This window comes from Mustela nivalis, assembly GCF_964662115.1.
Source record: "Mustela nivalis genome assembly, chromosome: 5".
Classification (NCBI taxonomy): Eukaryota; Metazoa; Chordata; class Mammalia; order Carnivora; family Mustelidae; genus Mustela; species Mustela nivalis.
The window spans coordinates 34975621-34997093 of record NC_139024.1 but is presented as its reverse complement, the minus strand read 5'-3'; the positions used below and the strand labels follow the sequence as shown (position 1 = coordinate 34997093).

Genomic DNA, 21473 nt, shown 5'->3' with positions numbered 1-21473 from the left:
ATACTAAAAGCTCCTGAAGTTAAGCCCCATTGATTTTCAAGGCCAGATGTTATGACGACTCATCTTCCCAGGGCATTTCCGTGTTCTGTTTGCCTGGTGTGAGGTTTAATCCTCTCCTTCTCTTTGCTAGTCTGAGTACTGGTTGTGGTTAATCTTACCCAGTGTTTTGATTCCCAACTGTGATTCCACCACTCCTACCTTTTTGATGTGACTCCCTGGGTATGATTAACTGCAGAAGGTCTTTTCTGTCAGTCTTCAGATCATTTTCAGAGCTAGTTACATAAATGTAGCTATTATCTCACAGGTGTGTCCATGAGAGGAGGTGAGCTTGTGGTCACCCTACTTTATCTTCCCTGAACTCTTTGATTCTTAGAGTTTTCATCTCTGCTGAAATATCCCACCTGATGATCGACATATAATGGCTATCTTTTACCATTAGATCCTTTAGTGTTTTAAGCACAGTGATTTTATATTCCTTGTATAATTATTTCAGCATCTGATTCATATCAGAGTCTGCTTCTGTTGCCTGTTTTGCCTCTTGACAGTTTTTTTTTTTACTTTTTTTCTTGCTTTTTTATATGCCTTATATTTTTTGTTGAACATGGGTTATCTTGTGTAGTGATAATATTGTTTATATCTGGAACTGGGCTTGCCTTTCTGCTAAATCTTTAGTTTGAAGTAATGTTTGGTATGTTTAAAGGAAACAGTAAGTTACGTACCTGAATATAGGGGAAGCTATCATAAGTTCTGTGGAGTTAAATGTATCCTAATTTATTTGCCATTATCTTTTTATTATCATCTTTGTAATTACTTTTGGGGGTCTTATTCTATGTAAGTCATTCTCTATACTTTTTAAAACACACTTTTAGGGAATGAACTGAACTTATGCCCAATTTACAAATGGAAATTTAAATTAAAGATAACCAACTATCAAATAATAAAATGGAAACTTGAGTCTCTAGGTCTGTCTGATTTCATATCTTATGTTCTTAACTATTGTCCTGTTTAGATTTATCATGTAACCACACACACACACACACACACACACACACAAAAGTGAGTATCACTTATATTGAAGGCCCTATGATGTGTGCTGTGGAGAAACAACATGATTGATGCGACATCTGCATTTAATAAAATGTTAGGGATGCCTAGATGGCTCAGTCATTTACATGCTTGATCTTGGTTTCAGTTCAGGTAGTACTCTCATGAGTCATGAGATCGAGTCCCTTGTTGGGCTCTGAGCTTAGTGAGGAGTCTACTTGAAGATTCACTCCCTCTGCCCTTCCCTCTAACTTTTGCACACTGTCTTGTGCTCTCTAAAGTAAATAAATAAATATTTTTAAAAATAATAAAATGAAATGCTAATATTCTGAGAAAAGACCTCAAAGAATATCCCTTTTCACTACACAAGTGAGATAGTAGCAATATGCAGTAATCTTATTTATAAATGATACTTAGTTTGTGTTAGAGAAACCTCTGGTTGTTGTGATGATTCATAACCATTGTAAGTGGTCCAGTCCTCTTCCTGAGGAGGACCATCACTGACTTATTTCCCAGACCATTACTTATTCAGAACTCAGGAGTGATATAGTCCAAAAGATACTGTACAAGGAAAAATTAGATTGTGGAGCACAGTATGGAGATAGAATTAGACATTTGGAAATGATAATTTGATATAATAAAAAGCTGAAAGTAATAATGAAGAACAAAGAGCATTTTCCTCAAGGCTTAGAGTATAACTTCAGTGAGAATAAGGAGGAAGAAAATCAGTAGATAAAAATGAAATGATTAGGGTATTATGAGAATCAGCAGTTTAGCAATACTGTCCAGTAGAACTTAGTGTGATAATAAAAATGTTCTTTATCTGTGTTGTTCAATACAGTAGAAAACACTACTCACTTTAAAGCCAGAGAATTTCCCAAGTGCTGTTAACCTGGGGCTTTATCCACTGGTTTTGATATTTGGTTTACTTCTGCCAATTATGTTTTGGGAAGACTGAATTCCTTGCTCATTTCATGTTTTTGCCTCAGTTTGGACAGGTAATCCCTTACTTTTCAGCTCTTTGGCTAAGAAGTTTTTTGTAACCCATATTTTATTTAATATTTTTTTTCATGGAAATGTTGGTGTGTGTAACCTAATCTATTGCTAGGAACAGGAATCTTTTGTTTTGAATTTCATGGAAGAATGCTATGCTTACAATTTTACTAGGCTTCATGGCATAATCTTTCTTTTATATGTCCTTTCTTTACTATTTTGTCTCAATTTATTTTTTTTGTAGGATTTTTACATAAGTTATATTGAGGGTTTTTTTTTGTTTTGTTTTGTTTTTTGTTTTTTGTTTTGTTTTTTACTGTGACTCTCCATTGGTACTGTTCTTTTTACAAGCTAGACTCTTAGGCAGCTTAGATGTTTGATCAACTGTTTCTACTTTTCTTACCGGCATTTTTCTCTATATAATAGACTCCCTTCATGGCTAATCATAAGCTTCTCTAAAGCACTTTATGCATTATAGATGATTTTTCTACTTCTTATGTTCTTATTGCTATCTTATTTTCAGAGTGGATAGAGGACATGGACATCTTTTTTCCTGTAAACTTTAATGAAAGTTCTGCTTTGTTTCTCTAGATTGGGCTATTCTGTATATGGCAGGTTGACTATAAAGTTTAAATATTATAATTTAGTTCTCTGCCAGTTTCTAACCTTGCAGTTCCTATATTTCCACATGCTTCTGTTTTTGTACCATTGTATTTTGTCCGTGCCTTAAAAAGTGTGTTGGTTGATATAGAAATAAGCAGCTTTTTCTAATGGTCTCTCATTTCTTCATATATAAGTGAGGCTTTGATGGTTGATTTCAAATATTCCTTCAAAGTAATTTTTTCCCCCCTGTGGGGCTTATGTTTCTAAAACTTATTTTGTGATGTATCATTTCAAAAGTAAGTACTACAAGGAGAAACTATTTTTTTTTTCTTGAATCTTCATAATTGCCCCAAATTAGGAGCATCCATGGTATGTTCCAGTAAGTGAATGGATAAATTGTCATACATCTATGCAATGAGTTCTCATGCAGCAGTAAAAAAGAATGATCTATAAATATACAAAAAGGTATAAATGAACCTTTATTATGTATTGCTAAGTGTAACAAGCCAGTCTGAAAAAGTTAGTGGTAGGATTCCACCTATGTAGCATTGTGGAAAGACAAAACAATAGAGATACTGAAAAGATCAATTATTATCCAGGGGGTTGTGGGAGGAGTAAGAGAGGAGAGGGATAAATAGGTGGATTTCAGTGGGTTCTGAGGTCTGTAAAACTATTCTGCATGATACTTAATGGTGGGCACATATGCTTTTGTCAGAAGCCATAGAGCTGTACATCAGAAAGAGTAAGCCCTCATCTAAATTGTGGGCTTTGGTTAATAATGATGCATCAATATTGGTTCATCACATGTAACAAATACATATATATATATATATATATATATATATATGTATAAATGTATATATATATGTATGCATATATGTATATACATAATATTGATGTGCCAGTATTTGTTCATCACATGTAACAAATTATGTGTGTGTGTGTGTATATATATATACACGTGTGTGTGTATCTTGTATAAATGCAAGATATTAATAACAAGAACTGTATGTGGGGAGCAGGTATGTAAGAGGAGCATATATGGAAACTGTACTTTCTGTGCAATTTTTCTATAAACCTAATCTGGAAAGTAAAATCTATTAACTTAAATATATTCATACTTGATAAAGAATTCATAAATATAACAATATAAAGTAATCAAATAACCATAGATCCTATCTAGTAAAGTAACTAAACAACAACTTATGAGGATGTCTTTCTTTTTTTGCTGTTAACAATTTGGTCTTTATTCTGCCTCCTTAATTTTTTTTTTCTTTTTTTAAGAATATCTCCAATTACTCCCACTTCTGTATTTATTTTTCTTTTTGGTGTTTTCTTTTAGGTGTACTAGCCCTGTCTTGGTACCCACCTGGTACAAATGATGAGAATGGAGAAAATACTGATGACTTGGTACCAACTATTTTGGATAAAGCTCATAAATATAATTTGAAGGTATTTCATTTTATTTTTTTGAGATATCATAGACATATTACATTAGTTTCAGGTGTTCAACATAATGATTTGGTGTGTTTATTTTGTGAAGTGATCATACAATAAGCCTAGTTAATATTCATTATACAATTACAAATATTTTCCTATGTTAAGAATTTTTAAGATCTGTTCTCTTAGTGGCTTTCAAATGCATCATACAATATTAACTGTAGTTACTATGCTGTACATTATATACCTAGTTTTTGGTTTTTATTTTTTAATTTTATGACTGGAAGTTGTACCTTTTAACCATCTTCACGCATTTCACCCCCTACCCACTCCTACCTCAGACAACCATGAGGTTTTGTATTTTTTTTTTTTCAATCCCACATGTAAGTGAGGTCATAGGATATTTGTCTTTGCCTGGCTTATTTCACATAGTATAGGACCATAGATGGTCCTCAAGGTCCATCTATGTTGTAGCAAATGGCGAGATTTCCTTCTTTTTGTGGCACAATAATATTTGCCTTGTGTATAGGCCCCATTTTATTTTTCCATCCATTAATGGACATTTTAGGTTATTTCCAGTTCTTGGCTATTGTGAATGAGGCACACCTCATTTTGTTGCATTTAGATTTTGTGCTTTGCAGATACTACATTTTTAAAAAATTGAAGTTTTGTGACAAACCTTCATATAGCAAATATACCAGCATTTTTCCAACAGCATTTGCTTCATGTTCTGTGTCACATTTTAGTAATTCTTAAAATATTTCAAACATTTTCGTTATGTATGTTAAGGCGATCTGTGATGAGTGATTATGACTTGCTGAAAGATCAATGATGGCTAGCATTTTTTAGAAATAAAGTGTCTTTTAATTACGATACATAGTGTTTTAGACATAATGCTATTACAAACTTAACAGACTATAGCATAGTGTAAGATGAACTTTGTTATGCACTGGGAAGCCAAAAAATTCATTTGACTCACTTTTTTGCAATATTCACTTTATTGTGTGGTCTGGAACCAAACCTGTAATGTCTGAGGTATGCTTGTAATTGTGAAGTAAACATCAGTATTTTTTTTAACTTGTTTTATTTCCTTTGGTTAAATAACCAAAGGGGAACTGCTGGATTATTTGTAGTTTTTTGTTTGTTTTTGTTTTGTTTTGTTTTTCAGTGTTCCAAAAATCATTGCTTATGCACCACACCCAGTGATCCATGCAATACGTGCCCTCTGTAATACCCACCATGAGGCTCACCCAAACTCCCACGCCTGTCTCCTCCAAAACCTTCAGTTTGTTTTTCAGAGTCCACAGTCTCATGGTTTGTCTCCCCCTATGTAGTTTTATTTTTAGTTCTTTAAAGTACTTCCATAGTGTTTTCCATAGTGGCTGCATCAATTTATATTCCCACCAACAGTGCACAAGGGTTCTCTTTTCTCCCCATCCTCTCCAACACTTGTTATTTCTTAAGGATTGTTTTATTTGGGGGAGAAAGGGAGGGCCTGTGTGTCCATGGGTGGGGCTAGGGTCAGAGATCGAGAAGGAGCATCTCAACTCCACGTGGAGCATAGATCCTTTTGGGGGACTTGATCCCCTGATCCTGAGATCATGACTGGACAGAAACCAAGAGCTGGATGTGCAACTGACTGAGCAACCCGGTTGCTCCCAATACTGGTTATTTCTTGTCTTTTTGATAATAGCTTTACTAGTAGGTGTGAGGTGTATCTCATTGTGGTTTGATTTGCATTTCCCTGATAATCAGTGAGGATGAGCACATCTTCAGGTACCTGTTGGCCATCCAGATATCTTCTTAGAAAAAATATTCTGAACTTCTGCCCCTTTTTAAATTAGATCGTATGCTTTTTAAAATTGATTTTGGATATTAACTCCATATCAGATATATGATATGCAGATATTTTCTCCTATTTCCTAGGTTGCCTTTCACATTGTTGTGCAGAATCATTTTAGTTTGATGTAGTCCCACTTGTTTATTTTTGCTTTTGTAGACTTTGCCTTTTGGTGTCAAATCCAAAAAATCATCACTAATACCTTTGTCAAGGAGTTTATCACCAATGTTGTATTCCAAAAGTTTTATACTTTCTAGACTTATGTTTAAGATTTTAATCCATTTAAGTTAATTTTTTATATGGTATAATTTAGTGGTTCAGTTTCATTTTTTTGCATGTAGCTGTCCAGTTTTCGAAACACAATTTGTTGAAGAGACTGGCCTTTCCCCATTGTGTATATTCTTGGCTCTGTCGTTGAGGATTAATTGATATCTGCAGGAGTTGTTTTTTGTTTTGTTTTGTTTTGCTTTTTTGGTTGGGGGCAGTGAGGCTTTCTATTCTGTATGTTCCATTGATCTGGTTCTGGTTTTGTTTTTTTGTGTTTTTGCAAGTACCATACTGTTTTGATTACTGTACCTTTGTTATACAATTTGAAGTTAGGGACCTTGATACTTCCAGGTTTCTTTTTTCTTTCTCAAGATTCCTTTGGTTCTCATGGTTCCATACAAGTTTTAGGAACATTTTTTCCATTTCTGTTGAAAATGTCACTGGAATAGTCATAGGGATTGTATTGAATCTGTATGTTGCTTTGTGTAGTATGGATATTTTAACAATATTAGTTCTTTTAGTTTATGAGCATGGAGTATCTTTCCATTTGTGTTTTCTTCACTTTGTTTTCATTAATGTCTTATACTTGTCAGTGTCAAGATTTGTTCCTTTTTTTTTTTTTCCAATTTTATTTATTTGACAGAGAGAGAGATCACAAGTAGAGAGAGAGAGAGATCACAAGTAGGCAGAGAGGCAGGCAGAGAGAGGTTGGGGAAGCAGGCTTCCTGCTGAGCAGAGAGCCCAATGCAGGGCTCCATCCCAGAACTCTGGGATCATGACCTGAGCCAAAGGTAGAGGCTTAACCCACTGAACAACCCAGGCGCCCCAAGATCTGTCCCTTCTTAGTAAAATTTATTCTTTGGTATTTTATTGTTTTTGATGCAGTTATAAGTGGGGTTTTCTTAATTTCTCTTTTAGCTCATTATTAGTGAATAGAAATACCAACATTTTTATATACTGGTTTTGTTGTATTCTGCGACTTTACTAAATTTTGCATTTGTATTGTATAAATAGTAAATTCTATATTCTAATGGCTTTTTGATGAAGTTTTAGACTTTTTATATCATCTGCAAATAATGACAGTTTTGGTTCTTCCTTTCTAATTTGCATTCCTTTTGTTTCTTTTCCTTGTGTTGTTGCTCTGGCTGGGAATTTGAACAGTATGCTAAAAAAAGTGGTGAGAATAGGCATCCTTGTCTTGTTTGTGATCTTACAGGAAAATACATTCAGTATTTCTCCTTTGGCTGTGATGTTAGCTGGAGGCTTGTTATATATAGCCTTTACTATTTTGAGATACATTTACTCCAGACCCACTTTGTTGATAATTTTATCATAAATGGATATTGAATCTTGTTGAATGCTTTTTTTTAATCTATTGAGATGATAAGCTTTTTATTCTTAATGTTGTGTTTCACATTGACTGATTTGCTGATGTTAAACCATTCTTGTGTTCCTGGAATAAATCCCATTTAATCATGGTGTATGATCTTTTTAATGTATTGAATTCAGTTTATTAATATTTTGTTGAAGGTTTTTGCTTCTGTGTCCATCATGATTGTGGACTGCTGCATTGATAGTGGGGTTTATGGTTAGATTGTGTCTCAGCCTGTCCTATCCATTTCAACTTTTTTTTTTCTTTTCCTTGTTAGCCTAAAGTACAGAAGTAATTCAGCTACTTTTTGGATTTCTTACAGAGGAAATTGTTTTGCACATAGTTGTAGATTCGGTATATCCATGGGAGGAGGTGAGTTAAGGATACTCCTATGTCACCATCTTGAACTGGACCCTCTGAAGATATTTAATTTCATTATCAAGCTACTTATAAGTTAATTCTTTTGGACATGAGGATATTAGTTTTTGGAATAGATACTTTTATTAAAATATTTGCAAATGTGAATGAGAATCTTTTCTAATACTCTATTTTTCCATAAAAAATTTCTGTCATGAATTCCAAACTTGTGTGCATTATAATTTATTAAAGATCTCTTACTATTTTATATACATATATTACACTCATTTACTTATTGTTTGCTTAGTGGAAAATAATTGAAGTGTTCTTTTATGAAGATATATAGTGATTAGATTTTTAAATACCTTAGATATCAAGTATGTATTGAAAACAAGAGTTGTTAACCGTGTGAATTTAAGTATCTATAAAGTAATTGAAAAAGAAACTGCCACTCTAAAAATTTGTCAAAATCTGATATTTACTCAAGCTGTATTTAACACATACACCTCCGCCCCAACACATACACGTAAAACACACCTATTTATGTACATAAAAGAAAGATACTGGTGAAATTCTGAAAACATCTGTAAGACCAAGTATATCCTTTTATTTATTTATTTATTTTTTTAAATTTTCTTTATTTGTCAGGTAAAGGGAGAGAGTATGCAAGCAGGGGGAGCAGCAGGCAGAGGGAGAAGTAGGCTTCCTGCTGAGGAAGGAGCCTGATATAAGAACTTAATCCCAGGACCCTGGGATCATGACCTGAGCAGATGCTTAACTGACTGAGCCACCCAGGTGTTCCAGACCAACTATATTCTACCCATATATTAAAATGTGTTATAAATGGGGGAAATATTTTCACAGTAAGATTTTATTTCTTTTGGAAATTAATGGATCATGGAAACAAATAGAAATGATGATTAAAAGGATTGCAGTAGCACTCCAAAGGAAAATTTTATACTAAATAGCAAGAGAATAAGCATTGTTTTTATTCACACTTTTCAAAAACTGGTTATGTAGAGGGTGGCAACATTAATCATAATAAATTCACAAGAACTATAATATAACCATAGATTCTGCATTCCTTGGCCATATTCAGTATAACTAAATATTTAAGGCCATATGAAACATCTAAAAGACATCAAATTTTAAAAAATTTTTAAAAAATTGTAGGATTCTAATTAAAATAACACTTAAAAAGAAAAATAAAGAGTGAAATTTAAGATGATAAAAACTAGGGAGCCTGGGTGGCTCAGTGGTTAAGCTGCTGCCTTCAGCTCAGGTCATGATCTCAGGGTCCTGGGATCGAGTCCCGTATCGGGCTCTCTGCTCAGCAGGGAGCCTGCTTCCCTCTCTCTCTCTCTGCCTGCCTCTCTACCTACTTGTGATCTCTCTCTGTCAAATAAATAAATAAAATCTTTAAAAAAAAATCACTGACAAAATTACTGCATTATTAATACTATAGTGGGATAGTGATAATAAGCTAAAAGGGGAAGGAGAAATTAATAAGGATGAAGTAAGCTATTAAATAGAATACAAAACCTTCAAATCAATAGCCTGTGTAAATCTATCATTTTTTCACTTACAAAATAGCAAAGTCACTGGTGAGATTAAAAAAGGAAAAAAAAATAATAGATATATACCATGCAGAAGAGAGTTTAGATTTTATATCACCATATTTAAAATCTATAAGAAATGGGCCATTTTCTTAGAAAATACAAAAAAATACAAAAAAATAAATATATGAACAGAAAGAAGTTCAAAATAATCTGAATTGACTTGTATCCTAGAAAAAAAATTTTTAAGTTTATTGAACATGTCTTTCCAGAGCATCAAATTTCACCTGGCACTTCTAGTCAACCTTTGAAGAAACAGCAGATTCTTATGGTACTGAAATACAATGGCAAGTTTATTCATTATTTATTGTTGTATAACAAATTATCCTAAAATTCTGCAGTTTAAAGCAACAAACCTGTATTATCTCATCCATTGTCTGAAAGTGTCTTAACCTGGTGGGTCTGGTCAGACTTTCCCAAGAGGTTATAGTCAAATCTGTTTACTGGAACTACAGTTATCTAAAGGCTGTAGGATCCTTCCAAGCTTACTCATGTACCAGTTCATAGGCCCTCAGTTCCTTTCAGCTATTGGAATGGGAGTTTTGGTTCTTTTAAGCCTCTGCATAGAGCTACCTGAGTCTCCTTAAGACATGGCAGCTACTTTCCCCATAGTGAATGATTCGAGAGAGTCCAGTGGAGACGCTGCAGTGTTTTCTTGACCTAATCTTAGATGTGACTATCACTTTTGCCATATTCTCTTGTTTTACCTATTGGATAAACCAATCAAACAAGTATAGCATGAAGAAGATTTATAGACTGGGCACCTGGGTGGCTCAGTCGGTTAAGCATCTGCTGTCAGCACGGTTCATGATCTCTGAGTCCTGGGATCAAGCCCCAAGTCAGGCTCCCTGTTCTGGGGGCAGGGGGTATGTCTACCCTTATCCCCCACTTGTGCACACTCCCTCTCTCTCAAATAAGTAATTAATCCTTTAAAAAAAAATTATAGACTGATCTTACTAATGAAAATATGTACAAAATTTCTAAAGTAAACTTAGATAAATGTTCATTCATAAGAACCTAAGAATGGTTTCAAGAGTATAAAATCTGAATACAAATCTCTGTATTCAGTCCTGGCTCAACCACTTATAAGAACTTTATGACTCTTGTGCCTCAGTTTTCTCATTTCTCAAGTGGAAGAAGTAAGAAAATATACTTTACAAAGTGTTTATAAACATTATATGAGGTAATACATGAAAAGTACTCAGTGTCTGGCACACAGTTAGCACTATATTGTTAAGTAAATTAAATTTAATTATTTGCTGGAGATAAAATAACAGGTACTGAAATTTCAAGGAAATAAAAACTCATTAATAAATCTGTTTTGAGTTCTTTAACTTGATAGATGAGGTCTTTTACTAACCTATATCAAACACTATCTTTTTTTTTTTTTTTAAGATTTATTTATTCGAGAGAGAGAGAGTATAAGCGGGGCATTGGTTGCAGAGGGAGAAGCTGATCAGGGAGCCCTCTGGCTAGATCCCAGGACCCTGAGATCATGACCTGAGCCAAAGGCAAATGCTAAACCCACTGAGTCACCCAGGTGTCCCTCAAACACCATCCTTAATGGAAAAACAGTGGTATCATGCTCATTAAACCAAAATCAGTAAAGAATGTCTTCTGTCATCAGTATTACTTAATACTGTTACAGAGATTCTTTTTTTTTTTTTTTAAATTTTATATATTTATTTGACAGAGCACAAGCAGGGAGAAAGGCAGGGGTAGAAGCAGACTCCCCACTGAGCAAGGAGCCCAGTGCCGGGCTGGATCCCCAAAGGGTCCCAGGATCATGACCCCAGCCAAAGGCAGACTCTTAACTGACTGAGCCACTCAGGTACTCCTGTTTCAGAGTTTCTGAACAAATCATTTTAACTAAAAAATACAAAAATAGAAAATGTTCTAAGTAAAATTACTATTCTTTGCAAATGGAAAATACCTATCAAACTCATGAAAAGTATCTAAAAACTTGTTTGTAATGAGTCCAGTAAGGTGGTTGAAATCAAAGAATATATGAGTCAATAGGATTCCTATATTAACAGGGAGAAAAAATGGAAAAAATATACACTGAAAATAGGACTTATGAAAAAATCTTTGGCATTTTATGAAAGGATATAAAGGACTTGCATAAACAGAGAAACATGAATTTAACGTGAAGATTCAGAATTGCCAAGTAGCCATTCTTTTGTTCATTTGTATTAAAAAAAAAAAAAATATATATATATATATATATATAATATATATATATATATATATATATAAAATATATATATATATATATATTTTTTTTTTTCCTACTATTTATCCACTCATTTGAAAGAGAGCGTGCAGGAGCATGAGTGGTGGGGAGTGGCAAAGGGAGAGGGAGAAGCAGGCTCCCCCTGAGCAGGAAGCCCGATTTAGGGCTCCCTGGCAAGATCATGACCTGAACTGAAAGCAGATGTTTAACCAACTGAGTCACCCAGGCTTCCCCTGTATTTTATATTTTAATATAATTTATAAATCTAATGTAATCCCAATGAAAAATTCTGATGGGATTTTAAATACAGAATTTAACCACCTAATTCTAAAGTTTATAAATAAATTGAAAAAAATAAGACTTTGGGGTGCCTGTGTCGCTCAGTCCATTAAGCATCTGACTTCAGCTCAGGTCATGATCTCAGGGTCATCCTGAGATTAGCCCCCAGTTGGACTCTGGGCTCAGCAGGAGTCTGCCTTTCCCTTTTCCTGTCCCTTTGCCCCTCCCCTGCTCGTGCTTGACCACAAGGCACTCTCTCTCTAAAAAACACTTTTTTAAAAAAAATATTTTCTTATTTGAGAGAGAGAGTAGCAGAGAGAGAGGGATATACAGACTCCTTGCTGAGCAGGGTCTTGATATGGGACCTGATCCCAGGACCTCAGGACCATGACCTGAGCAGAAGACAGAATCTTAACCAACTGAGCCACCCAGGTGCCCTTTTAAAAATTTTTTTTAAAGATTTTATTTATTTAAAACAAAATCTTAAAAAAAAAAGAAAAGGCTTTAAAAATGTTAATTAATGAAGGGAAAACTTGTTTTTCCAAATAATGAATGTACTGTCAAATGTCAGGTATTAAGAGTATGGTATTACCATTAGTATACAGAAAGAGATCAATGAAACATAATAGCCCCAAAATAAAGCACTTTATATGAGATTCGATTATATAATTCAGGAATCATTTAGAATGAAGTGTAAAAGGAATGTTTATTAATAACCTTGTCTTTATGATACTGATTTAGCTTTTTGCATTATCTGTTCTACTGTTCTTGTCCTTAAGCAAAAATTTTCATGTCTAATAACTCTTATACTGTGCACTTTTCTTCATGTTTATTCCTGTTTTTTAAGGTAGTGTGTTAACAAATCTTAATGAAAATGGGAATCAGAGTATCTTTTCACTTAGACACTATTTATTCTGAATTCTCAGGTTGTTACAACTAAAAATCACAGGTTTTGTTCTGTTTTGTCTTGTTTTTGCACTCATTTTCTTTTAGATTCTACATATAAGAGATATCCTAAATTGTCTGTTTCTGACCTATCTCACTTATCTTAATGACCTCAAGGTCCACCCATGTTTTCACACAGCAGGATTTCTTTTATTCTCATGACTGAATAGAATTCCATTGTGTATATATACCACATTTTCCTTATCCGTTCATCCCATTGGACACTTACATTGTTTCCATATATAGTCTATTGTAAATAATGCTAGAAGGAACAGGACAGTGAAGGTATCTTCTGGGGATAATGAGTTCATTTCCTTTGTATAAATACTCTGAAGTGAGAGTTCTGTATTATAATACTGCTATCTTGAATTGTTTGAAAACCTTCATACTGCTTTCTACAGTAGCTGCATCAGTTTACATTCCCACTAAGAGTACATAAGAAGGTTTCTTTTTCTCCATAGCCTAATCAACACTTTTTTTTTTTTTTAATTTATTTCACAGAGAGAGATTACAAGTAGATTGAGAGGCAGGCAGAGAGAGAGAGAGAGAGAGGGAAGCAGGCTCCCTGCTGAGCAGAGAGCCCGATGCGGGACTCGATCCCAGGACCCTGAGATCATGACCTGAGCCGAAGGCAGCAGCTTAACCCACTGAGCCAGCCAGGCGTCCCAACACTTTTTTTTTTTTTGATGCTAGCACTTCACATCTGTTATCATGGCTATCTTATTTTTTTTTTCACTTTCTTCTTTTATTATAATAGTAGTACACGCTTGTAAAAACTTCAAAAAATTTAGAAAAGTATGAAAAATAATGTAAAAGTCATTGGAGTTTCCACTATATAGAGATATCCACTGTTAAGTTCTGAAGAATATCTTCCTAGATTTTTCAATATTCAGGGAGCCAGGATATATTACATATATACTATACCATATATAGTATGTAATATTTATTTGCATTTCCCTGATGATTAATGATACTGAACACCTTTTCATGTACCTGTTAGCCATTTGGATATCTTATTTGGAAAAAATGTCTATTCTTCCTCTCTACATTTTTTAATCATATTTTTTAATTGACTTGTATGAATTCTTTATAAATTTTGCATATTAACTCCTTATCCAATACATGGTTTGCAAGTATTTCCTACCATTCCGTAGCTTTCTTTTCATTTATTTTTTATCTTTTTCAGTGTAGGAGATTTTAAGTTTTACTTAGTCCCGCTTACTGATTTTTTTTTTTCTTTTGTCATTTGTACTTTTGGTGTCATATACAAAATATCATGTCAGACCAGTGTCAAGGAGGTTCTTACCCATGTTTTTCTCCTAAGAGTTTTGCCATTTCAGCTCTTAGGTTTAAGTCTTCACGTCTCTCTCAAGGCAATTTTTGTAAGCTGTATAAGTTAGTGGTCCAATTTTCTTTTTCTACATGTGGTTATACAGTTTTCCCAGCATGATTTGTTGGAAGAGACTATCCTTTCCTCACAGGTTGTTCCTGACCCCCTTATCAAATACTAGTTGACCTTATATACAGAGGCTTATTTCTGGGCTCTTTATTTGTCCCATGGGTCCATATGTCCATCTTATGTCAGTACCGAAGTTTAATTACCATAGCTTTGTAGTATAGTTTGAAATTAGGAAGTGTGATACCTCTAGTTTTATTGTCCTTTCCCATGTTGTTTTATCTATTAGGGATCTTCCGTGGTTCCAAACAAATTTGAGAATTGTTTTTTCTGTTTCTGTGAAAAATTATATTGGATTTGGATAGGGGTTGCATTGAATCTACAGACTTCTTTGGGTAGCATGAACATTTTAACAATATTATTTCTTGCAGCTATGAACAGAAGATGTTTTTCCATTTGGTTATGTTGTCTTCAATTTCTTTTAGCAAAATTTTGTAGTTTTTATTATACAGATCTTTTACTCCCTTGGTTAAGTTTATTCCTCTGTATTTATATTGTTTTGGTACATTTGTGAATGAGACGGGTTTTGTTTTTTTTTTTTTCCTTTTCAGATGTATGTTAGTGTATAGAATGCAACTGATTTCTGTGTATTGGTTTTAATTTGTGCACTTTACTGAATTCACTGATTAGATCCTATACTTTGAGTCTTTGGGATTAGCATTATATAAGGTCCCATCATCTGCAAATAATGACAATTTTACTTATTTCTCTCCTGACTGCTCTAGCTAAGACTTGCATGGCTATTTTGAATAAGAGTGGTAAGGTGAGCATACTTGTCTTGTTCCTGTTTCCCTGAGTATAATGTTAGCTATGGCTCTGTTGTATTTTGCCTTTATTATCATTAGATATGTTCTTTTGCCTCTCTTTTCATAGGATCTATAGTTTTCCATTCATCTCTATAGCATCATTATCTAGCTTTGGCATCAGAATAATTCTGGCCTCATAGAATTAGTTTAGAAGTGTTCCCTCCTCTTGTTGTTTTTAGGAAAAATTGGAAAGTACTCGTACTAATTCTTCTTTAAATATTTGACAGAATTGCCCAGTTAAATGAAACATCTGTGGTCATGGGATTTCAGTTGTCAGGAAGTTTTTGATAATGATTCAAATCACCTTACTTGTTACTGTTCAGACTTCCTATTTCTATATCTCTAGGAAATTATCCATTTCTTTTAGGTTATCTAATTTGTTAGCATTTAATTATTCATAGTAGTATCTTATGATCCTATTTATTTGGTAGTGTCTGTTGTAATTTCATTTTGAATTTTCTGTCTCATACTCTGTCCCACTTAAGAGTTGTAAATTTTGTTAATCTTTAAAAAAAAAAAGCAGGATCTTAGTTTCATTGATCTTTTCTATTGCTTTTCTGGTTTCCATTTACCTTTGCTCTGATCTTTATTCTTTCCCTCCTTATGCTAATTCTGGGCTTAGTTTGTTCTTTTTCTAGTTCCTTGAGGTATAAAGTTATGGCTGTTTATGATTTTCTTATTTCTTAATATGTGCATTCATCACTATAAACTTTTGTGTCAGAACTAGTTTTGGAGCATTCCATTGGTTTTTGTTTGTTTTGTTTTGTGTTGTTTTTTAATATTTTATTTATTTATTTGACAGAGAGAGATCACAAGTTGGCAGAGAGGCAGGCAGGGGGGGCGGAAAGCAGGCTCCCCACTGAACAGAGAGCCTGATGCAGGGCTTGATCCCAAGACCTTGAGATCATGACCTGAGCTGAAGGCAGAGGCTTAACCTACTGAGCCACCCAGGTACCCCTCCATTGTTTTTTTTTTTTTAGATTTTATTTATTTATTTTTTTGACAGAGAGATCACAAGTAGGCAGAGAGAGAGAGAGAGGAGGAAGCCAGGCTCCCTGCCGAGCAGAGAGCCCAATGCGGGACTTGATCCCAGGACCCTGAGATCATGATCTGAGCCAAAGGCAGAGGCGTAACCCACTGAGCCACCCAGGTGCCCCCCTCTATTGGTTTTTATATGGTGTGTTTCCATTTTGATTTGAGATATTCTTTGATTTCCTCTTTTTTTAAATTGGGTGTAATTGACATGTGACATTGCATTAGTTTCAGATGCATAATATAAAGATTTTAAATTTATATATATTGTGGAATGATTACCACAATAAGTTTAGTTAACATCTGCCACCATATGTAATAATAAAGTTTTCTTGTGATTAAAAACTTTAAAGAACTACTCTCTTAGCAAATTTCAGATGTACAGTATAGTATTAGGAACTGTAGTCACCATGTTGTACATTACATCCCCATGACTGACATTTTTTTATAATTGGAAATTTGTACATTTTGAATACCTTTGCTCATATCCCTCAACTCCCACCCTTCGCCTTTGTATCTGTGAGCTTGGTTTGCTCCACATTTGAGATCAAACAGCCTTTCTTTTTCTGACTTATTTTACTTAGCATAATTACCTGAAGGTTTATCCATGTTGTCACAAAGAGCAAAGTTTTACTTCTTAATTCTTTTATTATGGCTGAATAATATTCCGTTTTGTGTGTGTGTGTGTGTGTACACACTTACATACTGCTACTTCTTTACTTATTCATCCTTCACTGGACATTTAGATTGTTCTGTTATCTTGACTTTTGTAAATAATGCAGCTTAGTAATCTTTTGTTGATGATTTTTGCATTTGTGTTCATCATGGATGTTGGCCTGTAATTTTCTTTTCTTGTGGCATCCTTGTCTGGTTTGGATATCAGGGTAATGCTAACCTTGTAAAATTAGTTTGGAAGAGTTCTCCCTTCTTCTATATTTTGGAAGAGTAGAAATTTCTGTAAATTCCTTGGATACTTGGTGGAATTCACCAATGACGCATTCTGTCCTGGACTTTGTTTATTGGAAGTTTTCGATTACTGACTCAATCTCATTCCAGTTACTGATTTGTTCAGATTCTCTCTTTCATCATGATGCAGTCTGAGGAGGTTGTATGTTTCTAGAAACTTATCCATTTTTCTAGGTTGTTCAGTTTGTCAGCATATAATTGTTCATTGTAGTTTTTATGATCCTTTTTATTTCTGTGGTTTATTTGTAACATCTCTTTCATTTCTGATTTTTTTTCCCCCATGGGGAATCTAAAGGTTTAAAGGTTTCTCAATTTTGTTTATATTTTCAAAGAAACAGCTATTGTTTGCTTTTCTATTGTCACTTTTTCTATTTTTTTCTATTGTCATTTCCTATATAAAACTCCAAACTTTGTTATATATATATTTTCATTTATAGCTCTGAACTTTTTCCCCCCTAGTTCCTTTACACATAAAGTTAGGTTGTTCTTATTTCTGAAGGTAGGCATTTATTACTATGAACTCCTCTCTTAAGTTTTTGTATTTTTTATTTCTATTTTCATTGTCTCATTTTTTTATGTTCAGTTAGCCACTGTATAATATATATTATTAGTTTTTGATATAGTGTTCAGTGACTCATTAGGTTCATGTAACTCCCAGTACTCATTACAATATTTGCCCTCCTTAATACCCATCACCCTGTTACCACATCCCTCCACCACCCTCCCCTCTGAAACCCTTGGTTTGTTTCTCCATAGTCTGTCATGGTTCGTGTCCCTCTCTGATTGCACCCACTTCAGATTTCCCTCCCTTCCCCTATGGTCCTCCATGCTATTGCTTGTGTTCCACATATGAGTGAAACCATATGATAATTGTTTTTCTCTGCTTGACTTAACTTCACTTAACATAATCCCCATCCAGTTCCATCAATGTCAGTGCAAATAATGGGTATTCATCCTTTCTGATGTCTGTGTAATATTCCATTGTATATGTGGACCACATCTTATTTATACATCTGTCTGTTGAAAGGCATCTCAACTCTTTCCACAGTTTGCCTATTGTGGACGTTGCTGTTATGAACATTGGGGTGAATGACCTCTTCTTTTCACTACATCTGTATCGTTAGGGTAAATACCTAATAGTACAATTGCTGGGTCATAGGGTAGCTCTATTTTTAACATCTTGAGGAACCTCCATACTGTTTTCCAGAGTGGCTATACCAGCTTGCATTCCCACCAACATGTAAGAGGGTTCCCACATCGTTGCCTACATTGTTGTTCCTGTTTTGTTCATTTTAGCTATTCTGACTGATGGGAGGTGGTATTTCATTGTGATTTTGATATGTATTTCCCTAATGGCTAGTGATGTTGAACATTTTTTTATATGTCTGTTAGCCATTTGTATGTCTTCTTTGGACAAGTGTCTGTTCATGTCTTCTGGCCGTTTTTTGAGTTGATTATTTTGTTCTGTTTTGTATTTTCTTTTTTTAAGATTGTATTTATTTATTTGACAGAGATCACAAGTAGGAAGAGAAGCAGGCAGAGGGCAGGAGGGAAGCAGCTCCCTGCTGAGCAGAGCACCTGATGGGGGGTTCGATCCCAGGACCCTGAGATCATTACATGAGCTGAAGGCAGAGGCTTAACCCACAGAGCCACCCTGGCACCCCTTGATTATTTGTTTTTTGGGTGTTGACTTTGAGAAGTTCTTTATAGATTTTGGATTTCTCAGACTGCTATAGATATTTGATTTACAAATATCAGCCCTTTATTTGTAATGTCATTTGCAAATATCTTTGCCCATGCCATGGGTTCCCTCTTAGTTTTGTTGACTTCCCTTTGTTGTACAGAAGCTTTTTATCTGATGAAGTCCCAAAAGTTCATTTCTGTTTTTGTTTCCCTTGCCTTTGGAGATGTGACTTGAAAGAAGTTGCTGTGGCTGAGAAATTTTTAAATTTCTTTTAATTTCTTCTTTGATATATTGGTTGTTCAGTATCATGTTGTTTAATCTCCACATGTTCATAAATTTCCCAGTTTTCTTATAATTATATTCTGGTTTCATCCAAGCATCTTTTCTGACATGGTATATGATTTTAATCTAACTATATTTGTTAAGACTTGTTTTGTGGCCTAATATATGACCTATCGTGGAGAATGACTGTGCACTTTAAGAAGGATGCCTGGGTACCTCAGATGGTTGAGCCTCTGCCTTCAGCTCAGGTCATAATCTCCAGGTCCTGGGATTGAGCCTCACGTCAGGCTTCTTGCTCACCGGGGTGTCTGCTTCTCCCTCTGCTTCTGCCTTTCGCCGTGCTTATACTCTCTCTCTGTTTCTGTCTCAAATGAATAAATAAAACCCTTAAAAAAAAAAAAAAGTGCAGTTTGTTGCTTTGAATGAAATTTTCTGTAAATATCTGTTAAGTTCATCTGTTCTAACATGTTAAGGCCTATAATTCCTTTTACTCTCTGAATGATTTATCCATTGACTTATGTGGGTATTTAAGTCCTCTACTATTATTATATTGCTTTTCCTCCCTTTAGGTGTTTTAACATTTGCTTTATATATTTAGATGCTCCAGTTTTAAGTGCATAAATATTTACAAATGCTATATTTTCTTATTGGATTGACCCTTTTATCATTATATAACCCCCTTTTTTATCTTTGATAATCTTTGTTTTCAAGGCCTATTTTGTGGGACATACATATAGCTACTCCAGCTTTCTCTTGATTTCTATTTGCATTTGTATGGAATAACTTTTTCCATCCATTAACTTTCAGACTGCATTTTTTTTTTTTTTTTTTAGAATCTATAGTTTTTCCTTCACTTTACTTTTTCAGTGTTCCAAGATTCATTGTTTATGCATCACACCCAGTACTGCATGCAATGCATGCCCTCCTTAATACCCATGTTCTTATATCTGAATACTCTTGTATAGGTACCATATGGATGGGTCTTGTTTTTGTTTATTTTAATCCATTTAGTCTGCCTTTTGATTAGAGAATTTAGTCCATTTACATTTAAAGTAATTTAATAGTTACATATTTCTTGCTGTTTTATTGTTTTCTGGCTGTTTGGGGGTTCCTGTTTCTTTGGTCTTCTTTTGTTCTCTTCCTTTTTGGTTTGATGGCTTTCTAGTGGTGTGCCTAGGTTCATTTCTCATTATTTTGTGTGTGCACTTATCCACTGTAGGTTTTTGCTTTGTGATTACCATGACGTTTACATTTAACAAGTTATGTTTGTAATAGTTTGTTTTAAGTCGTTAAGTTTGAATGCATTCTAAAGCTATACAATTTTACTTTCCTTACACCTCTTTTATGTTTTTGGTGTCACAATTTACATCTTTTTGTTGTATATATACTTTAATTATTGTAGTTATTTTTACTTTTTTATTTGTTAACCTTCATGCTAGCTTTGTGATTAATTCACTACCCTATTTACCAGTGAAATTTTTACTTTTACAAGTTGTTATTAAGCACCCTTTCTTTCCTAATTAAAACAGCCCCTTTAACATTTCTTGTAAGGCAGGTTTGTGGTGATGAACTCCTTTGGCTTTTGCTTGTGTGGAAATTCTTTATCTCTTCTGAATTCTGAATAACTTTGCCCAGGATCAGTGTTCTTGCTAGTGACACTTTCTTCTGGTTAGCTTAGTTTTTGCTGAAAAATTTGCTGTTAGTCTTATGGAGGTTCCCTTGTATGGTGTTCCCTTGTATGGAGGAAAAACAAGTGTTTTTCTCTTGCTGTTTTTAAGATTCTCTCCTCATCCTTAACTTTTGACACTTTAATTACATTTTAATACATTTAATAATCTCTAATTGTGAGTCTTTCTGGGTTCATCTTTTTAGGAATTCTCTGAGTTTCCTGGATCTGGAGGTGTTTTCCTCCCTCAGGTTAGGGTAATTTTCAGTTATTATTTCTTCAGGTGAGTTTTCTGCCCTCTTCTCTCTCTCTTTTCCTTCTGGGACCTATACCATGCAAATGTTAGTTTGCTTAATGTTATTCTATAAGTCTCTTACTCTAGCTTTACTGTTTATTCCTGGTTTCTTTGTTTGGGTTTTTTTTTTGTTTGTTTGTTTGGTTTGGTTTTTGCTGCTCTGATTGGTAAGTTTCTATGACCTGTGTTTGAGCCTCTCTTTTCTTTCTATCAAACCCATCTAATGTATTTTCCAGTTCAGCTATTTTATTCTTTACTACTGACTTCTGTTTGGCACTTTCTTATATTTCCTACCCC

At 34.3% G+C, this 21473-nt stretch overlaps 1 protein-coding gene across 10 annotated transcripts in view; it reads left to right on the top strand.

Moving 5' to 3' along the window:
* The window catches only part of MANEA (mannosidase endo-alpha), an 83920-nt gene that overhangs the window by 48861 nt on the left and 13586 nt on the right, over positions 1-21473 (top strand). For 4 of the 10 annotated variants that reach the window (XR_014311429.1, XM_082729613.1, XM_082729609.1 and 1 more), the window contains one exon: positions 3983-4092. Coding sequence is in view for 4 of the 10 variants with exons in the window: in XM_082729613.1 (XP_082585739.1) it covers positions 3983-4092 (110 nt within the window). In the remaining 6 variants the exon portion in view is untranslated. Of the gene's footprint in view, positions 1-3982; positions 4093-9744; positions 9820-21087; positions 21165-21473 lie in introns of those variants that run through there. The other 6 variants (XR_014311430.1, XM_082729614.1, XM_082729610.1 and 3 more) reach the window with 4 other exon arrangements.